This window comes from Acanthochromis polyacanthus, chromosome 4 (genome assembly GCF_021347895.1).
Source record: "Acanthochromis polyacanthus isolate Apoly-LR-REF ecotype Palm Island chromosome 4, KAUST_Apoly_ChrSc, whole genome shotgun sequence".
NCBI lineage: Eukaryota > Metazoa > Chordata > Actinopteri > Pomacentridae > Acanthochromis > Acanthochromis polyacanthus.
In genome coordinates, this window is record NC_067116.1 from 21075993 (window position 1) to 21103950 (window position 27958).

Genomic DNA, 27958 nt, shown 5'->3' on the forward strand with positions numbered 1-27958 from the left:
ACCGCTGCTGCTCCCTCAGGTAACCTCATCATTCACCACTCTGTCTTAGCTTCAGCATTAGCAGCAACACGCATTTATGAATTATACATGTGGCAGAGGAACTAAAATGAAGTTAGACCGCATCATGACGTCGTTTCCTTTGTTTGAACAGCGGCACTTTTTAGGAAGTCGAGCGACGCCGCTGTATTTCGCGGTATTTCAGCACATTCGGTTACTAATTTATCTTTATTTATGACTTGGAAAATTAGTTTCCCCCCCTCCGCAAACGATAACAGCCTTTAGACGAGACATTCTTATAGCAGAGCGGCTGCAGCATCAACGGTGCTCACGGATGGACTCCCGCCCTAAACACCTGCTGCACTGCTAGCATGTAGCTCAACTGGTTTACTCTCCAAAATTTTATCTTCTGAATTGTGCATGTGAACAATTTGAATCTTATGCCTTAAATTTTTTTATCCATAATCTAATATAAATATGTTTTTTATTCTCAGTTGGAAAGTTAAATTTAAACATATTGGCATTTTACCCAAAGTAAAACGGTAATTAGGTTTTAACAGTTAAACAACTACATTTCCCATGAGCCTGTGTCATTGTAATGCGGCGTAAGACTTTGGGGAGATGTAGTTTTTGAATACTAGCGATACAACCTCGATATTCTGATGGTCCAGGCAGTGAATCTATCTCCTGTGTGAATGAGGGATACAATATTGCCTATTTGTAATTAAGTCCCCAAATTGGATAGATTATATCTTTACAATTAAATTGGATTTTTATTTGAATTAGTAATATAATTTTTTCATTTTGTCAGATCTAAACTTTTGATATTCTTTATATACTGTATATAAATTTGTAAAACTTATTTCAGTAAGTGTTAAAAGAATAATTGTAAATCTACAACTGACAGGACCTACAGCTACAGTAAAGTCTTCAAGCTAAAATAGATAAAATTTTAATTTTTGAATAATTTCAGTCTTGTTATGTCTGTAAATACATTTACATTCAGGTATACTAAAGTAGCTCTTTAAATACATGTGTACATTTTCTTCCATGTTATATTTTTATAACACTACATCCCAGGAAATATTTTGTACTTTTTCCATCTACTACATACATCTGACAACTGTAGTTTCTTTAAGCATTACAATTATACACACAAAACTTGATTGTGAAAAAAATGTGAGGTTTTGATAAATAAAATACTTAAAATCAGCTGCATGTCAGTGTTAAATTGTAAATAATGCACTATTAATGCCATGGTATTTTATGAGTATTACACTGGAAAAAATCCATTCTGCATAGCAAACCCTTGTGATATGAACAGAGAAAGTCAGTGTTACTGCCTCAGCAGCGAGGATGTCACTGACCCACAGTAACCTCAATGAAGGGTGCATCAGCACTAAACTCATCCTGCAGCATTTCAGCGTGTGCGCATGGGTACGCTGGCTCAGCCAGAGTGTCACATGATGCTGTGGTGTGGTGTCTCTGTGTTTTCGTCTCTCGTGGCAATTGGCTGAGACTGATCTTTCTATAAAGCAGTGATGGCACACATTTCTGATGACATGTGAGCATCTGCACACGCGAGTTATTTAAAGGCTGATCTAAGAAAGTAAGCCACGTCAGTTAAAACAATAATCACATGTGATCATAGTATAAATAGACATATGATAGAAGCTGTCTCTTACAGATACAAAGGGAATGTGAATCTATTTTTCTGAGATGTTTTAATGAAAGCATCATACTAATAATTACAGAGAATACGTGGCGAAAATCTTGTTTGTTTGATAAGGTAAATAAAAAATTTGATAAGGTAAATACAAGGTATGGGAAACACAAAAGCTTTCATATTGTAAGCATCAGCAAAATAATGGTACTTTCTCTATCTCATATTTTAATGAGCTGGGGCGGGAAATTTGTGTCCTTTCTACTTCCCCTACTGAGGTGGGAGTTTAGGGGAAATTGCGTTAAGGAAATTCTGTCCGTCAGTGAAACATTTTTTTAACTGCTTGTGGTGCACCACTATTTAACCTGTAGACTGTATATTCTTGAATGTATTCATTTAAACTTACTCACATCTACATTTACCCACAGCTAAAGGTGTAAAAATAGCCTCAGTTACAGAGAGGTGCTCTTTACCAAGGGTCATGACCTGTTTGTCTGGTTGGGTTTCACCGCTTCAGAAGTGCACTGCTTATCCTCTGTTCCTGTACCTGTTTCCTGTGTAGAGCTGCTGTTTTTGTCTTGCTATCAGGGCACCACTGAAAATACTAGAAGTACAGGATTGGCTTGTCAAGCCCTGTAATTGGGCTGACAGTTTAGATTTTCAGTCTGAGGACTAAAATTAGACGGAGAGAAAATGTTATGAGTAAAGTAGTCGCAGCATTAATCCACTTAATCCCTCCCAGTGTGTGGTGCATGTAAAATCGTATTTTTTAATCCAGCTAGTAACTATTAGTTGCACATAACTGCAGTGGAATAAAAATGACTTTATCTGAATTATAGTAGAGTGGAAGAATATGGTTATAAAATAAAAGCTATAAAGTAAAAATAAATGCCGTTGTTTGTCCCTGGAAATGAATGTGGAGCTATTTTAAAAAAATAAGTTATTCATTTGATTTGTTTCATGAGCAACAGTGCAAAATATATGCTGTTTCACCTTCTCCAATAGGAGAATTTGCTGCTTTTTTTGACCTTATATAATTGTAAACTGGCGGTTTTGCCAGATTAAACAAGCCTTGAACTTGGGAATCGTGTGATGGACACGTCATTTAATAGACATTTGACACAATTTATGTAGTAGAGACAAAAAAGATGACCCCGGAAAATCTTCAGATATACACTACAGTCAAAAATTTGGACACACCTTCTCGTTCAATAGTTTTTATTTAGTTATTTTCCACATTGTAGATTAATACTGAAGACATCATACCTTTAAAATAATACATATGAAATTATGTAGTAAACAAAAAGTGTGAATCTTCAGTATTAATCTACAATGTAGAAAATAATACAAATAAATAAAATGAATGAGAACATGTGCCTAAACTTTTGAGTGGTATTGTATCAGTGGTGAAAATGAGGAATATTTGTTGCCTTTAATGGGTTTTTACACAGGTTTAATCTAATAAGGAATCAGATTCAGGTTCAGAAAACTTTATTTGTTCCGAGGGGGCAATTAAATAGGCACGTAGAGCAGCAACAATGGCATAAGAAATTGAGTTAAAAAAGAAATTAGAGATAAATTACATAAATAAAACTAATAGGGATACATTTATATACAAATGTAGAACAAGTAAAATAATAAAAATAAAATAAAATGAAAAGAAACAATAAAAAGCAGCTTAGTAACATACTAGTGCAAATACAGTGAACAATGTAGGTGCAATACGCCAATGAAGTACATACAAATTGCAAATATAGAAGTAGATGTAAGGTAGAAGAAAGAAAGTTACATGTGCGATAGTTTTAATAATGTAGGTCACAGGATGTGGGTGTCTTCAGTCAGTGGAAAGTAGTGAAGTGAAGCCGGCGCAGCTGCAATTGTAGTCTTGGCCTGAGAAAGCTTTGCATACAGTTTGTCCGATAGTAACCTCAGCCGACATATCTGCAACGTGTGTACAGGGGGATGGGCTGGAGTTTCATAGCATCATCTGTCAAGAGTCAGAGAGAGAGTGTGTGTGCGTGTCCGTGTGCGTGTGTGTGTGTGTGTGTGTGTGTGTGTGTCTGTGTGCGTGTGTTTCTACTTCCCCCACCTTATTCATTTGGCTTGCGTGGCCTTATATGGAAAGTGGGTCTTGTGGTGTGAGCAGTTTGAGCCAATCAGGAGACTCTGGGCCGACTGGAGGAAGCTGGCAGGCCCGTCTGGGTGGGGTCTTCAGGGGGAGGGACCAGCAGAGCCGGCTGGTGTTTGAAAATGAATGATATGCTGCTCAAGTTGTAGACAGAGCGGTCGTTGGAGTATTTGCGTGTGTTTAGCGGCAGACTGAAGCCACAGCTTTTATAGAGCGAAAAGAGGAAGATCTCAGAGGAACCCTGTTTGACACAACCTGGAGAAAGAATTAGTTTCCAGCAATGCAATGTGAGTATCGTGGCTGATTTTATTTTTTTTATTCTATGTAACTAGGAGGTATTCCTTTTCACTGAGACATCAGGCATGGAAGTCACTAGTTGATGATGTTTGCTGAGAAAACCAGTGGATAATGTGTTTATTTCCTGTATAAAACTTAGATTTTGTTTAAATTGAGGTGAATTAGTCCTCAGGTTTGATGCTATAGTCTGATTTATTGGTGATCATTTGTTTGCTGATAATAGTTTCACCGTGAGAATGTAATAAATCTCACTTTAACTTGATTTGGTTTCAGTTTTGGTGGACTAATGCGCTGTATTATATGTGTAAATGTAAAAAGAGCTTGCAGCGTGTGGCTGGTCTACCTCTAGCCTACAGCTCTGGTGCTTTGATAAAAGGGTGTAACCCAACCGGCAGATCTGTGCCAATTTTAACGTGTTGTTTTGCTAATTAAAAGAATACCAATGAAGCATTGGCCCAGTTCTTTTAAAATCCTGCGCTGGCTTTCAGATATTTGCAACTGGAACAGGAATGTTGATGCTGAGGATTACGCCCAGTCATAAACTGCTCCTCTGGGTGCTGTTGGGAGGCAGCAGCTGGCTGGAGGTGCAGATCATGCAGGACGTTGGTTCATAATAACTCTGTGTGTCTCTTCTGCATTTTGAGCAGCAATATTAGATCTCAGACAGCCAAGTTATGGTGGTTGTTATCTTGGACAAAGACAGACAAAGCACGAGAAAAGAGACAACATTGAAGGGAGGGGTGGGTTTTTTTTTTTGTTTGACCGGGGATTAACCCAACAGAAGTTTGCAGGCATCGTGGTATTGTACTGGGGACAGTCCCTTGTCCCCCTCCTTTTTTCAGACAACACATTTGGCTCCTTCACTATTAATCAGTGATAATACATAAGAGGTTTAAGTGTTGCTTTCCAACTACTGCTGCATTTCTCCTTGTGAAGGGGACAGCTGTTGCTGTGCATGAGTCTGCTCTACAGTCGTAATCCTGATTGCATGAATGCAGTATCTGTGTAGTGATGTCAGTTTGCGCAGTGGTGCTAAATCCATCAGATAATTCATCCTTTGCTCTGGCTCTGCTGCACTATGACGAGTAAACGCCATGAAAGCACACATGAAAAGATGGAAAGCATGCTTCTTGTGTTTCTTGATTAAAAGAAATCCCAAAAAGGTGACTAGAGCTGAAAGCAATTCGTTAAATGACAGTGCAACAGAACAGCTACTTTGATAACCGATGAGCTGTTTCAGTCATTTTACATGGCAAGTATTCTCAGAGCATTTGTTGCTTTTCGTTGACAACGCTTGATGACAACACCTTGGGCTTTCATAAGATGGGACAATATTGTTTCCCAGTTTTTGGCATTTCATACATTAAAAGATTCATGAAGAAGACTTGTCAGTCTTGTGCACTGGAAATAATGCCTCTCTCAAAACGAGACAAAAAAAACTTATTTCAAAGAACTTTTACCTTGAAATAAGTGAAAACATCTGCTAATAGAACAAGTGAAAAATGGCTTGTGAGATTTCTTGAAATAAGATATGATATTTAGAATATTGAGATCTTAAAATTAACTGGGAAAACTTATTTTAAGCTCTATTTTACCAGGATTGTCAAGCTTAGGTGTCTTAACCGTCCTGTTGTTCTCGTTTACGGCACCAAAAATATTGTTGCCTTGTCTGAAAAAACTCCAAAAATTCAGCAAAAAATTCCCTAAATTTATAAAAATTTGCAAAATCTTCAGGAAGAGAATTCCTTACAAGTTTCCTGACAAATTTTATTTTAAAAAAACAAAACTAAACTTTGCAAGAAATAACAATTTTAAAAAAATTAAAATTGTAAATATTTTCAAAAAAGGAATTAAAAATCTTCCCAAAAATCCTAAAAAATATCTTAAGTGATTGCATATTTATCAGTAAAACTTCTAATATTTCCTATAAGAACATTCAGAAAAAATTAACCAAAATCCAGTGAAATAGGCTCCATTATGGTTATTTTTTTCCCGAATGTTCTTAAAGAAACATTTTTTTAAACATTTTTTCGATCAAAAAATGTCCAAAAATTTCCCTCAAAAAAATGAAAATGTGGAAGTTTTCACTATGAAAATCTAATTTTCCCCCCCCACATTTTCAAACTTTAAAACGGGTCAGTTTGACCTGCACTACGACACGAGAGTTAAAACAAGATCATTTCAGGATTGTTTGACTAAACAAGATATTTAAGATGCCTTGTCTTAAAACAAGTCCCTCTATCTTGTTGAAATGTAACTTAAGTGAATGTATCTTAAATCAAGTGGGATGAGATATTTTGACTAAAAATAAGACAAATAGACTTGGTAAGATTTTGACTTTTTGCAGTGTGGAGTTGAAACAACTAGTCAATTTATCAATCAGTTGTTTTTTTTCAAGGTCTTTTGATTGTGGACTGAGTACTGAGCAAAAAAAGGCGTCACCTTGGTTTCTTGGAAGCTGTGATGGGCTCTGGTTGTTTGTTTGGACCTTTCATAGATGAAACAATTGATTGGCAGATTAATCTATGCTAAAAAATAATCCTTAGTTGCAGCCCTACTTCTGAAGGATCTTAGTTTTACTTTTGATTGTTCAGGGGATCACTTGGAGGGGAAGCCCAAAAGCACAACCCATGTCACAAAACCTCTGCATTGGAAAATATCAAAACTGAAAGTGATAGTTTACTACCACAGGCAGGGAATTTTAATTTTAGGGAGATTGTGAGTCAATAATGCCTTTTTCCTTGATGACCAGTGATTGATGTTAAGCTGTCGGGGGTTTTGCCACACTGGAGCTTAATGAGAAAGATGCATCATAAGCTTTGGTGTGTGATGTAAACATGAGGAGCTCATGTGATGATAGCTCATCAGGAGAAAGTGCTAGAAAGGAATAAGTAGGAGCAAGTAAGGAAATAGCTTTGGGGCTTTTCCCAGTCTGCTGTTTTTAGCCTAAACATCTCAAATTACAGACTTGCTGGGTTGACAGCTGACGAAACCTTGTTTAAGATCAGCGTCACGCCCCAAACTCTTCCCATCCCAAGACCACAACAATGACAGACTGAAGAAATAAGAGGAGGGGTGGTTTTAATGTTTGAATACGCTCATTTTAGGGCTGCCTGCCTCCACCCTCAACTCATCTTCAGTTTAGCCCAGTTTTGAAAACCACATCCAGCCACAGCTGTGTCCTTGAGGAGTCTGCAGCTGCACTGGAAGGAAGAGGTGAAATAAAGTGTGTCCAGAGCGACCTTTAGGCCTCCAGAGGAATCAAACTTAAGCCTCCTCATGGTCAGCTGGTCACCACACCACCAAGATAGACTTACGGTATTTTTCTTTCAGAGCAACAGAGAAGATGGCTGACAGCAGTTTGAAGTGATGGCTGCAGAATCCAGAATTTTAGGAATGCTTGCAATTTCATAGCCACCACTTAAGATACAAATCACATGAGAAATACTCAATGTAACCCGTTTTTGTAATTAAACAGTCAACGTTTTGGTCGGCAAATATGTGTTAAGCTCTGAAGCGTCATGGAAAGTATTTTTGTTCCTGCTCTCTGACCTCTATGGAGCCTTTTCTTTCCACTTGCCCCAGCCCAATTGTCCCTGACTGGCGAGCCATGATAGGCTGCTGCTACAACAGACAGACGAAGCTACTGGTATGTGTTTTCAGCCCCCTTTAAAAAACAGGGTAGACCTGTGATTTACCAAAGAGAGGGGTCTTGACCAGGCAACAACAGTGGCTTCTGTGAGAGAGAGGTTTGGCCAGTATGCTGTGATGAGGTAATGGCAAAGGCAGGGAAGGATTCTCCCTCCAACCATTCTGAAATGATAACGATAATACACTTTAACATGCTGGGTTGTATGTAAATGACACAGGATGATTAAAAGAGAAGAGTTAAATCAGGTTATGTTTGTCCATCCGCCACTGTCTCACACTGTTACCATTTAGTTTTAACTGTATAGCTCAAAATGTGGTGTCAAAATCACATTTTCCTTTATCTACGCGGCTTTCATTGGATTTTGATGGTACTGAGCTTTTTAATATGTCTTTGTTGACCAAGCTCAGCAAAGAACATCAGTCCATTATTTGTAGAAAGACAATGTTATCTGTAGCTTTGCCAGCTGGGCTCCATATGTTCCAAACATGTTGCTCTGAAAACAAATTTTATCAGCAGGACAATATTTGTTTAATAGAGCATAGAGCCATCCATAAAAGTAATTTCCTACCAGCATTTTACACATTTGAGCACTTTAAACTTTTCTGTGTTCTTTCAGCAGAGCTCAGTAACAATATTTTATAAATATTTAGAGTTATTTAAATATCTAAATGGTGGCTTTTTACTCTGTCTCCAGAATACGAGCCAAAAACAGGGACTGAATGTAACTCCAACTCCAGCTGTTAGAATATGTAGTGTGACCTGGTGCCAACAACACTCAGATGTGACTTTTGTGAGTGCGACGCCGCTAACAGTCACATGTTGGTGCTGGTTTAACTGTGTAGCAATTGGACAAAAAGAACAAAGTCTTTTGGCTTTTGAAAGTCAGGGCTTCTTTTCAGTCCAGACTTAAACTTTACTCCAGGAAATATTGCATCTAGTAGGGACCATCACAAACTCGGTGGATGCGCATAAAAAGATTTATTTGTTATTAGAAATAAATAGTTTTAGGCACATCCATGTTGTTCAGGTGTTCAGTTGAGCACTATAGCGGCTCATAAAGGCCTTGAAGTCAGTACATGATCTGAATACCAAATTATTTCCAGTGTTTACAAGGCAAATCTTCACTTTGCATATCAGTCTAGTAGCAGAATGTCATAGTACAATTGAAGTCAAGAAATCAAGAAAAAATGGCTTCTTAAACAAATAATTTTCTGTTCTGCCTTCTTTGGGAATTTTATGTAATATAGTGATTTTTATTTTTATTTTTTTTTAAAATCATAATCACAGAAGCTGGTGATGAAACTAAGCACAGGAGAAAAGTCTCCATTATTCAATAAAAATACACCAACAGTGGAGAGCATGACTAACCCAGCTTACTGCATCAGTGACTCACTGACAGCAGAACAGTCAAGATTTTAGCGTCATAAAAAAGGTGTGATGTTAAAATCCTCTTTTAAAGCCAGAGGAGGTTTTTCTTAATGCTGTTTTACTCTCAACAACGCACCTGATGCAATTTTGGGAAGTTGCTTGTGTGTACCTCTCTGAGTCACTGTCTGAAACTGTTTCCTTGCTGTTGATGTTCTGCGTCAAACACCGCTAACAAGTCCTGGCGCTGCTCTCTTCCAGTGACCGTGTGCGAGCCCGCCGCCATGTCTGAAGCCGCGGTGATGGAGCCTCCTCGAGCAGGCGGCTTCGTGGAGTCGTCCTGTGGTGCAGAAGACAGTGCAGCCTCTCTTGATGACGGCATTGTGGACACAGCGAAGTAGGTTTCACATGAGCAAGCTGTGCTAAATACTGCATGGGTTTTACCTCTGCAGGCCTCTAGAAATAATAGTTTGAAGTGCTGCAGATCTGAGATATGTGACATTTGGTGGCAGCTTGAGAGTTGACTGAGCAAAAAGATTATGAGTATCCACCATTATCAGAGACAGTGATAATAGTGGTTAATATTGGGTTGTTTAAATTTAGAAATGACTGAGTGCACTGAATAGAACAGCCAACTTTACTAACCATGTTATGGCTCCAGAGCTTAGCAGTTCTTCACTTAATGTTCACAGCTGTACTATCGGTTTGTAAATGGATTATATTCTGTTCACTTTCATCAACCACTCAAGCTTTAATGATATAAATTCTCTTTTAAATGTGTTATTGTTAGACCGACAGTTGAGATGAAGGCATCCCATGTGCTGTAAGGATGATGAGAGCCACCACTTATCTCAGAGCTGCGTCATGTTTTGTGCTTCTGGTTGTTCCCACAGATTACAGTTGCTCTGGGAATCTGCTCACCTGTGTTAAGTGACATGTTTTTTTTTCCCTTGCTTTTCGTTAGTGAGTCCTCAGAGGAAGAATCGACAGGGGAAAGGGAGGAGGAGGTCGGTGCCCCCAGTGCAGCCTCCAGCAGCACCAAGACTACAGAGGCCCCTGCTGAGCAGAGCTCAAACACAAAAATGGGTGAGGCCTGAGGTCGCATGTGTTTACTCTCTCTTGGCCCCTCCCTTAACTCTAACACTTGTGAGGGTGGTGCACCCGGATTTAAATTGAGATAAGAAATATACAGACATGCAGTTAGGGTACTTTGTCAGATTGGATCCAGTCGCTGTGCTTTGCTCTAGTCGCTGACGTCAGTTTTTGTGACTGCTTTATCGCTGAGCGTTTTTCCTCAGGAAGCAGACTGTGAACTCCACATTCTTTGGCAGAGCAAACTTCACTTCCCCTTTCCTGCCTTTAAACTCCATTTTGACATTCCTTCCGGCCTTAGTCACTAAAGAAAGAAATCCTGATGCACTTTTTCCATAATATTTGTTAACGGTATGAAAAGTGTAAAAAATAAATACATTTAATTATCATTTAAAAACAGGTCTGTAATTAATCTGGTTAAACAGCAGTTTATTTTCATAAGACCACAAACTAAAACCATGTTTTTTTTTTTCCATGTACAAGACAGAATTACTGAGTGAAATAGAATTTTATTGCTGTGTCTATGTACATATTTACTGCCAGTAGAGTTTTCCATGAGAACATGTTCACCATCCTTGTCCCTCAATGGCTGAATATGCTGATAACCAGCTGTGTGTCATAAATCCACTATATGACCCCATCATATATTTAAATCATCCTGCTGGCATTTAGGTCAATAATGTGTCTTTGTTTGTGACTGTAAAATTACAACAGGAATAAGTAGTGACTGTTAACATCTCCAGGGTTTTGTCTTTTCATTTAAGTAGTAGTCCTAACTCATTTATAATCATTTTGTTATCACTTAAGTGATTGCTGAGGGCTCAGGTTCAACAGGGCGATTAACACGGCGGTAAATGATCAAACAGATTGTTACGAAGGAGACAGTTTTATCTAAAGATTATCTACACCACCACCTTAGAGGTGTATTTTCACTGATTTCTCTTCTAGTTAAGTTTGACAATGAGGTTTTTGTACAACCTGTATGATCCTCTGACTGCTCATTGTGTGTATATATATATATATATATATATATATATATATTATAGATCTTAGGAATGACCTTTCAGAACAGCTGGCCTGAGTTAGAAAATGAAGCTTTATGTTGTAATAAATCAGAATTATCAACATTTTGAAATACTATTAATCTTAGAGGTTGGTTAGGTCTTTTATCAGATTATATCATCTGTTCTTTCAAATATATCTTTCTTAATGTACTCCCCTTTATTAAAAAGTTCTGTTTTTATTTATTATGGTGGTAATGATAATAATGATAACTCCTTTTTGATTATGTCTGCATTTTACACCCTTAAAATACAATTAACAGATATAATTTTCTCTTTGGCTATTTATTTAAATTTGAAAAACTTTCCTCTATGTATCTTGGTTACATATTTTTGTGATTTTTTTTCTATTAAAATAATCCACTCTTGCTTAATTCAGCCACACGTGTTTAAACCAGAAACCAGTTGTGAAGAAGGATGAGGATTCATGCAGCCACCACCCTGCAAGCTGACAGGACTGGTTCATTTGGTTTGTCATGTATGAAATCCTGTCTGAATCTTTTTTTTGAGACTTGCTACCTATGCTGCAGTTTCACAGTGGTGATTAGTTCAAAATAACTAGTATTGACTTTTCTGTTTCTGAGAACGCTGCATCCAGCCAACATGCAATAATGGTGTGCTGTTGCTCATTTGGCTCTCTGTGTGTCCTGTGAGCTCAACTCTGTGGCTTAGATTAGTTTCGCTCATTTGCTTGGTGGCCTGTGCTTGTTTGTAGCTTTACAAAGTGCCAGTGGGTATCCCTTCAAAAGCCACAAATGCAGCATGTCTACTGCAGCTCACATGGGGATTATAGAGACAGGAGATTGTAGCAGTAAATGTGGTTCTGTGTGTTATCTTGAAAGCAAGAGTGACAGGATCCATCGCTTAGGCTTTCTGACAAACCTCTGATCATTTGTCTGAATGTCTTTTCACATGTTCCAGTGAATGCCCAGCGGCCAGACTCCCTGTCGCTGCCAGCAGCAGCAGAGCCTCGTCTGTGGACATCACAGCGCGATGCCGAGGTGCAGCTGAGGATGGGGGACTCCGGTCTGGCTGCTGAAAGCCCTTTGACAGTCAACCAGATGTTCACCTCAGCGGTGGAGCGCTTTGGGACCTTCACAGCTTTAGGCTGGAAGGAGGGTGAACAGCAGAAAAGCCTCAACTACAAAGACTACTACCAGGCCTGTCGCAACGCTGCCAAGAGCTTCCTAAAGGTAGCTTTGAAACTGTTTAGTAAATCTTTGTTTGTAGTGTGATTGATTTTATCATGTCCATGATGTGTGAGAGCAATTAGTTGATTAAATGATTGGTTTAGGGACAGAAAATTAATAGTTTAAGTCCATTTTTAAGCAAAGATGCTAAACACTGTTTGTGGATTCTCTGATGTGAGAATTGACTTTTCTGTGTTTAGTGTTCCTGTTAACCAAACATCTTTGAGTTCTGGACTCTTGGTCAGACAAAACAAGACTGTTAAATATGAAACATTTGGCTCTGAAAAATCTGGTGAAACTTCTTTTTTTAAAATGTAAATGCTGAAAACAACACAATTGTTGCTTGTAGCCTTAACAAACAGTAGAGTGGTGGTTAAACTGTAGCTTAGACAACAGATCATGTTTCAGTGACATGTAAATGTATTTTTCCACATATGGTAGACCAACTGCTCAACAGTGCAACATTTGCTAGTATAAATATGGAAAAATGTAGCACACGATGTTGCTCAATAACAGGAATTCCATTTAGTAGCCTTAGTAAAGAAATACACAAGGCTGTCTGTAAGTCTTTTGTTTCTGGGCACTCACGCTGAGCACAGCTTCTCTTCAGTATTAAAGGTTTTCTGTTTGGTTTCAACAATCGACTTCAGTTGTCATTGTGCTACAGTCTTGTGTGGATTTGATCTTATGCCAGGTCAGTCTAGACAACGTGCAACTCAGCATGAAGGAGCTGAGCAGTCATCTAGACAGGACAGGCCTGCGCTGTTCAAACAGGACAGAGCACGTTATTATTTGTTGTGAAACTCTACGCTGTTAGTCAGCACTGACTCTCATTCCTGTCCAGAAACTTAGATATTCATACCAAAGGGTTTCTCTCTGTACTTAAACACGCAGCCTTGAATCTGATGCCTCCACACATGCATTTTCTTCCACATGAGACTTTTGTTTTATACTAAATGATGTAGAACTCACAGTGATGAAGGATTTTACTGTCTAATTTACCATAAAAGCACTTCAACAAGTTTATCTTATAGTGATACCATGTGCATTTGACTGCATGTGTGCTTCCATAGCAACAGCTGTGGATCAGTAGATCTGCTGCTGGCTGTTCAAAACCATCTCCCATCTCACAGAAATTACAAATAAAAATTTTGCAAAGGAATAATGACATTTGTTGTTGTAAAGGCTTCATCTGATGACAATTTTTACATTGAGTATTGATCTGTCTAAAGAAATATGTAGCTCAAACTATTCAGCACAATGTTTCTTTGATTCAGCTATATTATATGTGGCTCTACTTTCTTTTTATTGAATATAAAAATATAAATACTAAGAAAAGACATGGAAAAGAAATGCGAACTATGAAGAAGTGAGATAGTATTATAGCTGAATGATCCCTGCCAAAATAAAGCGACATTTTGTGTGCAGCTGAATCTACTGGAACTTCTAGTGTTATTCCTGGGATTATTAAGACTGTTTAATAGTGTCTTGTTTTATTTCCTGCCTAAAGAGTGTACTTGTCTTTCTGCAGCTTGGTTTGCAGCGCTACCACGGTGTCGGGATCCTGGGCTTCAACTCCGCGGAGTGGTTCATCTCAGACATTGGGGCCATTTTGGCAGGGTGAGCTTCTTCTTCGTTTCTGAATTTGCAAGTTTATGTCACAGTTGATGACGAACTCGGTGTGCCCTCACTGAGAGTTTAAGATCTCTGTATGTGTGTGTGTCACTATGTGTGTATATATTTGCATTTCTTCCATACCTGAGTGATGCAGTTTAAAACTTGAGTTACGAGTGTGCCTGAACACAGCTTTGGCTGTCAGTCAGTTCTGCATGTAGCCTCTTAGGTTAAATACATCTTGATTGATTGATTCCTACATTACAGCAGTGTGCTTACAGAGAGGCGCAATATACACTGGAAAAAATGCCCCTCTCAAAACAAGACAAAAAAACTTATTTCAAGGAACTTTTACCTTGAAATAAGTGGGGGGAAAAAATCTGCCAATAGAACAAGTGAAAAATGTCTTGGTGAGATTTCTTGAAATAAGATATGATAATTAGAATATTGAGATCTTAAAATTAGCTGGGAAAACTTATTTTAAGCTCTATTTTACCAGGATAGTCAAGCTTTGGTGGCTTAGCCCTCCTGTTGTCCTCATTTATGGCGCAAAAAAATATTGTTTCCTTGTCTGAAAAACTCCAAAAATTCAGCAAAAAAATTCCCAAGTTTATAAAAATTTGCTAAATCTTCAGGAAGAAAATTCCTTAAAAGTTTCCCTTAAAGTTTTATTTTTTTTAAAAAAATCCCCAAATTTACAAGAAATAAAAATTTTAAAAAATCTAAAAATTGTAAATATTTTCAAAAGATGAATAAAAATCTTCAAAAACAAATCTTAAAAATATCTGAAGTGATTACATATATATCAGTAAAAGTTCTAATATTTTCTTTAAGAACATTCAGGAAAAAAAATCAACCAAAATCCAGCGAATTTTGCTGGATTTTGGTTGATTTTTTTTTTTCTGAATGTTCTTAAAGAAACATTTTTTAACATTTTTTTTCCACCAAAAAATGTTCAAAAATTTCCCCCAAAATTTTGAAAATGTGGAAGTTTTCACTGTGAAAATATATATTTATTTCCACATTTTTAAACTTTAAAACGGGTCAATTTGACCTGCAGGACGAAACGAGGGTTAAAACAAGATGATTTGAAGATTATTTGACTTAACAAGATATTTAAGATGCATTACAAGTCCCTCCATCTGCTGAAATGTCACTTGTTAAGTGAATTTATCTTTAATCGAGTGGAATGAGACATTTTGACTAAAAATAAGACAAACAGACTTGGTAAGATTTGGAGTTTTTGCAGTGTACTGTACTGTACAATTTGAGGCACTTTACTTTAAGAAATTTATATATGTACATATCTGCATGTTTTATATTCAAATTAAGAACTAATAAAACATTTTCTAACCTTCACTAAAACACACTACAAACCTTTTGTCTGTTGTTTGCATTTAACCTCTCAGGTGGTTTCATTTAAATAAGTATTTGAGGCTCATTGTACAGTATGACTGAGAGAACTGATAACATAGAGAAACTTGTAAAAGTGACTTCAAATTCTTTTATCAGAAATTGGTGCTTCCTCTCTCATTAATCATTTCACCATCTTTAATATTTATCCTTCAACTCTTTAAAGTGCTCTGAGCTGTAGTTGGGTAACCACTGAACTAAACTATCTCTGTAAAATGTTGTTTTTATGTTAATCCTTTAATGCTAAAGGTCGTACAATGACATGTATAAAAGAAGAAAGCACTCAGAGAGCACAGTACTCCGCCAAAGCTGCTCAGTAGTTGTATAATTAAGTCCTGATAAGTCTGCGCTGGTGGATTTGTAGTAGGATCACAATCATGTGATCGTTCACTTGTTGTCATAGCTACAGTGACGCTGTGCTGCTATCTCGCAAGGATACAGAAATCCTTAAACAAATCCGTGAATCCAGACTATAAACCGCGTCACTGCCAAAATCTAATCAGGTGGTCCTTGTGTCATTTCTGACCTTCTGTGAAAATTTCGTCTAAATCCATTAGTCAGCAGCGGAGTAATAGTATCAGTCACAGTGGCCAAATACTTAGACTTTTGATACACTGAGTACATTTTCTTGACAATACTTATTAGAGCAAAGGGTTTGAGTCTTTGATGAGCTGAGCACAGATCTCATAACAGCTTACACAAGAACGATTTCTCGATTGCATAAATATTCAGTAGGAAGGACCTCAACAGAAACCAAACAGTGTACATTATTGAACAAACTGAGAAACCAAAACCCTTCAGCAAATTAAGAGCCCAGCGCATTGATTGGTCAAGGACTGAACCGCTTACATCACCAAACATCTGTTACATGACGTTGGGTTTTTCAGGCCTTCTGTCCAATTTGGGCCGTGATTATTTGGACATTTTCTGGATACTGCAGTCCTTGTAAGACTGATAACAAGCATGCAGCAAGGCTAATGAGTCTGGTTGCACGAGGAGATCAGTGCACGTTGGTTCTCTCGGGTGCAGAAACGTTCAGCTCCTCTCTTGGAACTTTTAACAAGGACACTGATACTCCCACGCCTCCTTATTGCTAAGTGCTGATGCATCTCAAGAGGAATGTCAACTTGTCAAACTAGTTGCAATGAACCAAATCAGAGATCATGTTTGATACACTCAGCGGGAAGTCACGTTTGCACTCTAAAAAACAACAGAAACAAAAAAATTGAATGAAGTCTTGCTTGTTTCACATGCGATTAGAAATAGAAGATAGGTATTTAGTGAAAAAAATGCTGCTCGACCAGGTAGTTTCCATTGCCCTATTGTCACCAGGAATGGGGCAATTAAAATGCTGGAGCTGTCACATGTTGGATGAGACACTCCTGAACAGAGCTGAGAGGCAGCCAGAGAGCTAAGCTTCAAACATGATTTAATTATTGGATGTTAATATGATGTTTTCCAGCTAAAGTAACTGAGGATTGAGTTCTTGAAGTGAGTCTTTATTTTAGGATTCAGCTCTTGGAAAGGTTTATGTCATTTTTCTTTAAAAAAAAAAAAAAGCCCGTGAAAGTATTAAAAAAATCTTAAAATTACAAACTCCTAAAGAATTTCTGCCGTCGGTCACATTCACATTATATGAATGTCCTGGTGAGACATCTGTGTTTACAACTGAGGGGAGGGTTTCATCTGAACTCGTGTGAATCACCAAATGTAAAAATGAGTAAAAAATAAGAACCTGTTACTGGGTTTGCTAACTTTGACTCTGTCTCGTCTCTTGCAGTGGGTTTGCTGTGGGCATCTACACCACCAACTCTCCAGAGGCATGCCAGTATGTGGCAGAAAACTGCAAGGCTGACATCATCGTGGTGGAGAATCACAAGCAGCTGCAGAAAATCCTACAGGTGAGACGAGAATAAGTTAGACACCGAATTTAAATCAGTAAACTAGGTGCTGTAAATCATGCATATCTGCACAGATTATGTGTAATAAAGTGTAGCACACAAATGTGGATATATTTTTGAAGATGCATAGATCACATAAAAAGGAGTCTATACAGGTCTGCACCAGGTGTTCCAGCTGAATACTAAATGCCAATCAAAGTGCACCGTTTTAAAGTTAGTGTATGGAAGAGTCACACACCAATCGGCTTTATTGAAACAAAAAAATTATACTTCTCCAAAAATCTGTAATTTATTTTTGTTTTTTGGGGTGTTCTTGGAGCATCCATGCACTATTTGTTTAGTTTTCCTCAATGTGAGTGTATCCAAATCACAAGTTTGCTCAGTTTCAGGATTTCAGGCACAACTAGAATGTTTTACATCCTTATTTTTTATTTCACTTTTGTGACAAGCCTTTGATCACAACAGCATTTGTCTTGTTTTTTCTAACAACTATAAATATTCATAGGTTTGCTGAGTATTCTCTGTAGCTTTGTTCTTCTCACATTGGATTTTTTTTTGTTTACAGGTTGAAGACAAGCTGCCACACTTGAAAGCCATTATCCAGTACAAAGACGCACTAAAAGAGAAGAGACCAAATCTGTACACAGTAAGCACACACCCTGTTAACTATAGGCATAGAAAGGTTCATTGAGTGCCAGACACATTGTAAATGAGTTTCTATGTGGACTGCAGTGGGCTGAGTTCATGGAGCTCGGACGTGACGAGCCTGACGCTCCTCTTGATGCGATCATCTCCAGCCAGAAGCCCAACCAGTGCTGCGCGCTCATCTACACCTCAGGAACCACAGGACAGCCCAAAGGAGTCATGCTCAGCCATGACAACGTAAGTGTCAGTGTGGTCCACGTGTGTTTTTACATCCTCAAGTGTCAGTGTTTGTTGCCTGCAGCTGACAGCAGAAGCACACTCCTGTTTTATCATGACACATAAGTGCAGCTGACAGACGTGCACAGACCGACGTATTACAGCGCTTGTAAGGAATGTTCCTGCGTATGTTTAGTGTCGATGGTTGAAGACAATCCGCACAGACCAATAACAAGCTGCAGTCCTGGTTCAGTAACAGGTTACATTTACTCAACCACTACTTGTAATACTTGAACATTTTGAGTGTTTTCATTTAATGCTACACTACAGCACTACATTTCAGAGTGAAATATTATACACTGTACTCTGATACATTTATCTGACAACTATAGTTGCTTCAAGATCAACATTTCATCTAAAAAAACTAAAAAGCTTGTAACAGGAAGGACTTCAATAAAGGTTAGCAGTGAGTTGTAATCCGTTTCTTGTTTAAATTTCTAACAGTGGAATTTAAATTATTAACCATTATGTCACAAAGATGCAATTACAAAAATAAACCTGAAAAAGTTTAAAAATTCTCGTTTATTATCTCTCAACCCATGAGATTTACCTTGTGACCCTTTGGGAATGCCTGACCCTCAGGTTGGGTAACAGTGGCACCAGCTCCACCTTAAGCAGCTGCAACAATAACATTCTACTTCTGCATTGTTGCATTGCTGTTAATCTGTTATTAATGTCTCTTAAGCACAACAAGTACTTTTACTACAGAGATACACTTGACTGATAATACCCCTGTGCTTTTGCTAAAGTAGGATTTTCAGTGCAGATCTTTTACTTGTAACACAGTATTTTTGCAGTAGTGTATTTTCCAGAAGTAAGCATTACTTGTACAGTTGCTCGTTACCAACTGTCTGACCCAGTCAATTCTTTGTTTTATTTGTGCCAAAGTTCGCCTATATAGATATGAAACACCGGTCGTATGCAGTCACCTTTGTCTTCTAGAAACGTCTCTGTGTCACCTCCCAGACATAAAACTGTTACAATGTCTCATAATTGCTGTTTTTCTCTCTCTTCCTGCTCAGATAACTTGGACGGCGCTCTCCACCAGCAAACACGTGCGCCTCACAGACGCCACTCAGGCTCAGGAGGTCGTCGTCAGCTACCTGCCGCTGAGTCACATCGCCGCTCAGATGGTCGACATCTGGGTCACCATGAAGGTCGGAGGGGCGACCTACTTCGCTCAGCCGGACGCCCTGAAGGTGAGACGCAGCGGCTGTATTCAGACACGCTGTGAACAACAATGTGGACACCCAAAATGAAAACACTCAGCCACAAAGTCCACTTCAGTGATGGCCAGAATCGTCCGTTTTTAGTGGTTGTTCCTAGTATTCCGCCTCAATAATTTTTGTAAATAGAGAAGACAAAAAATTTGAAGCATCTCTTAAAGTAATGTACTCGGATTTAACACCGCGTTAAACATGAACTCAATAGATTTCATTGAATTTACACTTCTGACAGTGCCACTAAAAACTGAAGATTATAAATTTCATAACAGTAGAATTTATGGCTGAATTGTTGTATACACATTTCTGTAGATTACACCAGTGTTGAATATAAATTTAGTTTAATTTTCTGCAAAATGTTCATAGAAGGAGACAATTTCAAATGTCTTCAGTTCCACAAATATATGCAACATAGCTGTAAAACAGAAAAGCATGTCCCTATAATGATAGCGTTGGTAAATTATTTTATCACAGCCCAAAATGAATCACAAAAACAGGATTACAGCGACAAGCAAAGAACAAGAAGAAGCTCTTCTAGTTGTCAAACTGTTTTTTTTTTAGAGAACAACAATCCTAAAACATTAAGAACAAGAACAAATTTGTCTTTCTAGCGTCAACAAAGAGGGTATTCTGTAGTTTGGGGTCATCAAACAGGAAAAGCCAGTAGAGCAGATCGTAGTGATCAGCCTGTCGTCATAGCTCACAGCCTTGAACCCTCTGCTGGTCACGTGCATCTTCATCGTGTTTTTTTTATGGGAATTCATCTGTGATATGAACTGTTCCATCTCAGGGGCCATTTCACAGTCATTTATTTGATCATTTGATCATCATGGCTCCTGCGTGTTCATTAGAACAATTTAAGCGTGTAATGTAACAAAAAGCCGCAGATTAGCAGAAAACTGGCTGTGAATGTTAAACATAACTCCTGAGGGCTGCACATGACTGTTGCACAAACAGAAGAGGCCTCTTTGGCTCATTCACAGCTCTAACAGCATAAACCCACACAGACTCCTCTGACAGGGCTTGAATTCATAGTGTGTGAAGACTGGGATCAGACCTTTGATTTCCATGCTAAATCTTTCCAGGCTGATGCACATGGTGGTAGCAGCTGTCCAAAATTTCAATCCATGTGAGCTGGAAAATGTATAAGAGTTGATGTTAACTGCAGGCAGCAGGTGGTAATAGTAATGAATGTGTTCTATCAGGGTTCGCTGGTAAACACTCTGAAGGAGGTGCGTCCCACAGCCTTCATGGGCGTCCCACGTGTCTGGGAGAAGATGCAGGAGAAGATGAAATCAGTCGGTCAGAAGTCCTCGACTGTGCGCAGGAAAGTGGCAGCTTGGGCCAAAGATGTGGGTCTGCAGACTAATCTCACCAAGATGAACCAGTACGTACATATTATGAAATCACTGCTTTACTGAGACAGGCTTGACTCATTTCTTCAGGAGGTGGACAGTTCCTGTTTCTTTTTACCGAAACACTATTTTCTCTATCAGTACTTCTCTCTTATGTGAAACCACTGCAGTTTTAAGTATTTTGTTGATGAACTGGAACAGGGTTTTTTTTTTTTTGCTCTTATACGCTTCTTACATAGTTTTTGGGGGATCTAATCTTAAAAATGCCCCTCTCAAAACAAGAAAAAAAAGCTTATCTCAAGGAACTTTTAACTTGAAATAAGTGAAAAAATCTGTCAATAGAACAAGTGAAAAATAGCCTGGTAAGATTTCCTGAAATAAGATATATTTAGAATATTAATATCTTAAAATTAGCTGGGAAAACGTATTTTAAGTTATATTTTACCAGGATAGTCAAGCTTAAGTGTCTTAAAATAAGCCAGACATGCTTAAAAAAATAGCAGTTTGTCACTCAAAAATCGATCTCTGCTTTCACGTAACCTCCTAATTTGAGATGTATTAAACTTATTTTGAATTTTCTTGTAAAATACAACTCAAAACAAGATAATTTCAAGCTTGTTTGACTTAACAAGATATTTAAGATGCATTGTCTTAAACGAGTCCCTCCATCTTGCTGAAATGTCACTTGTTAACTGAATTCATCTTAAATCAAGTGGGATGAGACATTTTGACTAAAAATAAGACAAATAGAATTGGTAAGATTTTGACTTTTTGCAGTGTGCAGACTTAAAGTGAGCTTATGATACTGTGCAGCTCTTTTTATTTGATCATAAATGCTCACACTGTTGTCTGTTCTCAGAAATGAAGCTGCTGGTCGCCCTCCTCTCAGCTATCACATCGCCAAAAAGCTTGTGTTCAAGAAGGTGCGTAAGGCCTTGGGGCTGGACCGCTGCAACAGATGCTACACAGGCGCCGCTCCCATCACCAAAGACACCCTGGAGTTCTTCCTCAGCCTCGATATCCCTCTGTACGAGCTGTACGGCATGAGTGAAAGCACCGGACCTCACACCATCTCCCGCCCTAATGCCTTCAAACTCACCAGGTGCTTTTTTTTCTGTTGCTGTTTGATAAAATGCAGATTTCTCCCGACAGTGCTGTATTAAAGTCATTTCACATGCTTAATGGAGAGTGGTACAAATGTTTTTCTTTTTGTCTTGCAGTTGTGGTAAAGAGATCCCAGGATGCAAAACAAAGCTGCACAACCCAGACGAAGAGGGGAACGGGGAAATCTGCTTCTGGGGTCGTCACGTCTTCATGGGTTACCTAAATATGCCCGACAAGACAGACGAGGCTCTGGATGCAGAGGGCTGGCTGCACTCAGGGGATCTGGGCAAACATGACGAGAATGGATTCCTCTTCATCACCGGACGCATTAAAGGTATTCCTCTTAAAAATAGATCACATCAGTCAATCTGAACTAGTGACTCTCTGCTTAAGAGTTTTCATTCTTTTTATGCAGTAATATATCCTCTGACTGGATGCTGAGTCTGATTTAGTTTTCTTTACAAGCTAGCCTGTTTACTTAACCTGTTTGTCTGCGTTTGATTGCAGAGCTGATCATCACAGCAGGAGGAGAGAACATCCCTCCGGTCCCTATCGAGGATGCTGTGAAGGAGGCCGTGCCTCTGATTAGCAACGCCATGCTGATCGGAGACAAGAAGAAGTTTCTGTCTATGCTGCTCACCATTAAGGTAAAAAGGCAGCCCTGAAAGCAGGCAGATTTTTTCATATTTGTTTGATTTGATCACTGCAGTGAATAAGGAGACTGTACTCCTGTAGTTAAACTGTAACCATGTAGATAACACAGGATGTAACTCTGTTGCAGAGTGGAGGATATCAGATGTAATTTGTTAGATGCTCCGTATCTGATAGACGCTTTTCAGCACAGGCTCTTTGCATTGTAAACATCTAATCTTAATATGTTCCTATCTAATCTCAGAAAGAGTAAACATTTCTGTCTTCACTGATAGCAAACAGGAGAGGCAGTAAAAGGAGGCACACCTACCTCTTCCATATTTCATTCAAACACTGCCACCTGGTGGGAGAATATGAAACTAGAAGATCATTTTAACAGTCTCACTGCAAATTAGTACTGTCGTAATGCTGGAAGTTTCAGACAAGAAAATGAAAGTATTGAGCAACAAGGAAACAAAACTTTCTTACTTTATGTCCCTTCAGTGCCAGGTAAACGCAGAATCGGGCGACCCAGAGGACGAACTGACACCAGAAGCCGTGGAGATCTGCAAGAAGCTGGGCAGCAACGCCACACGTGTCTCTGAGATCGCAAGCGGCCGAGACCGTTTAGTCTACGCTGCCATCCAGGAGGGAATCAACCGAGTCAACGAGAAGGCAACTTCCAACGCTCAGCGCATTCAGAAGTGGGTCGTTCTGGATCGGGACTTCTCTGTTGGTGGAGGAGAGCTGGGTGAGTGGAACACTGTGAGAGTGTTTGTTTGATTGAAAGTTTGGAAGAAGAAAAGCAACACTGGAAAAGTAATGCTGAACATTTAAAGCCTGCCATGTGTGGAATTACACAGTGAAGACACCAAAGATCCACATATGTGGTGCCATCTTAATGCAAAGCATTTAGATTAATGGTCAGATGAAAAGAATCTTTTTTTTTTTTTAATCATCATCATGTGATTCCTTAGATTCATATCATGACCACAGATTGGGAACCACTCCCTTTTAAAATGTCTTCTTCCTGCTCTTGGGTTTAATGAAAAGGCTACTCTAAAGGAACGAGTTGTCGTTTAGCGTCAGTCTGCAGTTCAGCTGCACCACAACTTGGGGTTTAAAATGTAACTTCTTTCCAAGTTGGACCTGATTTTCTGTGCCACACAAGTTCACGTTCAGTTGCAGCTAAACTGGATGAATGAAGAAGGGACTTCAATTTACTGTCTTTCATTTAAATTTGATGCGCCTCTGTCAGCTGGCCAAATCACCGAGATAATCAGTAACTGTCTTTGTGAAGAAGTTACACCTTTAAACCCTCGTGTCGTTCTGCAGGTCATAATTGACCCGTTTCAAAGTTTGAAAATGTGGAGAAAAAAAATATATATTTTCACCGTGAAACTTCTGATGTCCACATTTTCAACATTTTTGAGAAATCTTTGAACGTTTTTTGGTGGAAAAAAAGAAAAGTTAAAAACGTTTCTTAAGAACATTCACAAAAAATCAACCAGAATCCAGTGAATTTCACTGGATTCTGTTTTTTTTGTGAATGTTCTTAAAGAAAATGTCAGAAGTTCTACTGATATATATGTAATCACTTTAGATATTTTTAGGATTTTTGTGGAAGATTTTTACTTATTTTTGAAAACATTTACAAGAATTTTCTTGCCAAATTTGGGGGATTTAAAAAAAAAAAAAAACTTTTAAGGGAAACTTTTAAGTAATTATTGGAATTTTCTTTCTGAAGGTTTTGCAAATTTTCAGAAATTTTGGAATTTTCTTGTTGAATTTTTGGATTTTTTTCAGACAATCTACATTTTGGTGCCGTAAATGAAGACAACAGGAGGGTTAAGGGCATTTCTAGATCCATTTATGGTCACAGTTGATTGTGTGCTCAGCATCCAAATGTTCATACAGACAAAAAAATAAGATGAAAAAGATGTGAATGCACATGCTAAACCTCTGACACACTGACTTCTAGTGGTGTTTTTTGAGATATACAGGATATCATTTCTTCCCAAAGCAGTCGTTTAACAGCAGGACTTCTTTGCTCTTTCCACAGGACCGACCATGAAGCTGAAGCGGCCGGTGGTGACGAAGATGTTCAAGGACCAGATTGAGAACTTTTATAAGGAGCTGGCGACTCCGACGACCCCCGACAACCCGCTGCCTCCTAAATAAAGCTGCTGCAGCTGAGGGAGTCCACGTATCATCGATCCAACCTCTTCCTGCTTGTTTCGGTTGCCTTAAGTTGTCCCTGTTCGGTCTTTGGTTTACATTTGTGATTGTTGTACAGAAGAGAATTGAAAAAGAAGCCATGTAAAATAGCTTTATGATTTTGAAGAAGTTATCAATGAGTTGAATCCAGCTATTTATTTGTATTTCTGGGATGGACGGTTGTGTTAATTATGTGAAGTAGCAGCAGCAGTGTGTAAGAAATGTTGTTCATTTTACTGTTATACTTGAGATGAAGAAACAGAGAATCCAAAACACAAGTTAATAGGATGTTTAAAGGAATAATTTGTGTTTATTTATTTTTGGTTTGCCAAAGTTTGCCAAATGAGCATCAAATGACGGAGCAGTTCTAGGAATAGTCATCAGTCCTATGAAATGCATTCTGGCCTTTACATGTTTTTGGTGTTTCTCTTGTTTTTGTCATCTTTGATTCAAAGAAAATAATCATTTTGTTTTGTACATGTGTGTTCCTAAAGCCAAAAACCGATAAATTTTAAGCTATCTCATGATTCAGAACATGTCATTAAGCCATATATTTTGCTTTTTGTATTTGTACAGTCAGTGTATTCTGACAGTTCATGCTGACTCATTTAACGCTGTAACTTTGTGGAATTTTGTAAATATGTTTTGACTTCATGTTTCATTTGGCTTTATTTAATTTTCCATTTATTTTCTTTTTAAAGCCATTCAGACCGGAAATTAATCAATTTTTGCACTCACAAGTGAAATGTACAAGAGTTGGTTTATATGTAATTTTACGGCAAATATATCAACTCATTTAACTGTCTGCCTGTTGCCAAACCTCATGCATCGTATAAATGTTGAAATGCTGGAGGTTTCTATCACTCTGACAACACGCTTCCTCGGTGACAGTTCTTCAGACACAACGATGAGACGTAAAATGCTGAAAGAGGTTGTTGCACTCTACACAGCAGCTCTTGAGCATGAAGTAGTTGTAAATAAGGATATTCTAGGTATGTGTAGCAATCCCAACGGTGGAAAACTGAAGGTTAGCGGTTATGGTTCACTCCTAGTCACTGGAGTTGAAGGTAAACTGCAATTTAAATCCAACGTTGAAAAGGAAATGACGGCGATTCAGGTGTCTGGGTGAGTGAGGTTCTTGATTTTCTACAGTTTATGGAACATATGAAATGGGTAAAAAAAAAAAGAGAAAGAAGTGTGGCTAAATAAAGTTTAAAGGCACTATTTTGATCTTTTATTGGAAAGTTAAATTACTGCGCTTTAATCGTAGGAGCTTTGCTGCTGAAATGTTGGTGCCCTCAGATGAGAACTCACAGGATCCCAGACAGAAAACTGGACTCACCTGACCCTAAAGAGCCGTTAACCGTGATGTTAGCGGAGCTTTTTTACCACTACCAGGGTAGAAAGACGGGAGTATGTAGGTTTCAGCAGGAGAAATGTGAAGCAGGCCTGTTGGTCCTACAGACGTTTGAATATTTGTGTGATCGGTTATGGAATAAAAGTTCATTAAGTTGATTTTGTGGAGCTTTCCTTTTAAAGCGTCTGGTAATTTATTTAATGGAGAGATTTAAAGCAGTTTAATTTATCTATTACTGTCACATCTACACACGCAAACACACAGGGTGCTCCCCCCCCAAATAATTTTTTTTCATTGAAAATTTACATTATTGATAGTCTGATTTCTGATGCTCTTGAAAGCCTGAATGTCGTCGTCCGACTGCACCTGGATAGATGGCTTTAAGCAGTACGATGTCATCACTGCTCTGGACATGGACACCATGATGAGTAGGATCTACGCGTGGCTGGAGAACCCGGTGAAGTTTAAGAAGTCTCATGGCGTTAATAACACCCTGGACACAGAGATCATCCTGAAGTCTGACCACAAGGAGGAGGAGGAGACTCACATCCTCATTGTGGAGGGCTTCCTGCTTTGCACCTACCGGCCTTTGATGGACGTGTTAAACCAACGTTACTTTATTTCCATCCCATATGAAGAATGCAGAAAGAGGAGGTGTTCTATGTATAGAGTGTTGCTTATTGTATTTTATTGTATTTAAGAATATGGAATATTGTTAGTGTTTATTATTGTTCTCAGGTTTACTATTAAATGTATAGAGTGCTACTTACTGTGTTTTATTGTATGTTAAAATTTCCATTACTGCACAGAACATTTCAGATTATTTTATTACAGATCAAGGGTACAGATGGTTGTTGTTCACTGTGTATTGGGTAGTACTCATTTTGATTTAGACTGATTAGCAAACAGAACCCTATGATGTTTCTGGTATAGAGGTGAGAACTAGTTGCTAAAAGTACAGAATATTATTTCTTATTTAAGGTGTGATAATTGTCAGTAAACTTTCTAAGAAGTGGAAATTGACAGAGTTGTAATAGTGCTGTTCTTGCACTTGGGATGCAGTCGTTGAGCTTACTAGTTTTACATAACAGGCAGATGCTGCAGCTGATGATGCTACAATTCACATAAACAAGGAAACACGTCCATCATAGTTTGAATGTTAACAGTCAAAAATGAAAAGGTCATATACAGCTTTCCTACTGGGTTGAAGAGCCAAAAAACAAACAAACATGGAAAATACTTTGTAAAAAGAGGTTGGGAGCAGCTTTCATATTTTCTTATAACTTTTCAGTGACTGGATCCGCCCCTGCACAAACACAGAATGAATCAGTGCTGACGTTTTAATATTCCTCTCAAGCTGCTATTTTCTTTGAACTAGAAGTTACTAGAAAAACAGAAACCTGTACTCAGAGATAAAAGCAACGCACTATTAACCTTCGTGTCGTCCTGCGGGTCAAATTTAAAGTTTAAAAATGGGGAAAAAAATATTTTCACAGTGAAACTTCTGATGTCCACATTTTCAACATTTTGGGAAATGTTTGAACATTTTTTGATAGAAAATAAATGTTTAAGAACATTCCCAAAAAGTCAACCAAAATCCAGTGAAATTCACATTCACTTTTTTTGTGAATGTTCTTCAAGAAAATATTAGAACTTTTACTGATATGCAATCACTTTAGATATTTTTAGGATTTTTTGGAGGATTTTTAATCATTTTTAAAAAATATTTACAAGAATTTTCTTGCCACATTTGGGGGATTTTAATAATTTATTTTTAA

At 38.2% G+C, this 27958-nt stretch overlaps 1 protein-coding gene across 2 annotated transcripts; it reads left to right on the plus strand.

The window, feature by feature from the left end:
* Positions 1-26338, plus strand: acsbg2 (acyl-CoA synthetase bubblegum family member 2). 2 transcript variants are annotated; one of them, XM_051947388.1, is made up of 15 exons: positions 1-19; positions 9364-9499; positions 10067-10188; positions 12177-12448; positions 13977-14065; positions 17253-17373; positions 17939-18019; positions 18106-18255; positions 19317-19493; positions 20723-20904; positions 21732-21974; positions 22093-22310; positions 22484-22623; positions 23111-23357; positions 24669-26338. In XM_051947388.1, the coding sequence occupies exons 2-15, from the start codon at positions 9387-9389 to the stop codon at positions 24785-24787; spliced, it is 2274 nt and encodes a 757-aa protein (XP_051803348.1). In that variant the 5' UTR covers positions 1-19; positions 9364-9386; the 3' UTR covers positions 24788-26338. The 2 variants fall into 2 exon arrangements, with proteins under 2 accessions (XP_051803348.1, XP_022057234.2); XM_022201542.2 differs by lacking the exon at positions 1-19 and adding an exon at positions 3871-4075.
* The last annotated feature ends 1620 nt before the right edge of the window (positions 26339-27958 follow it).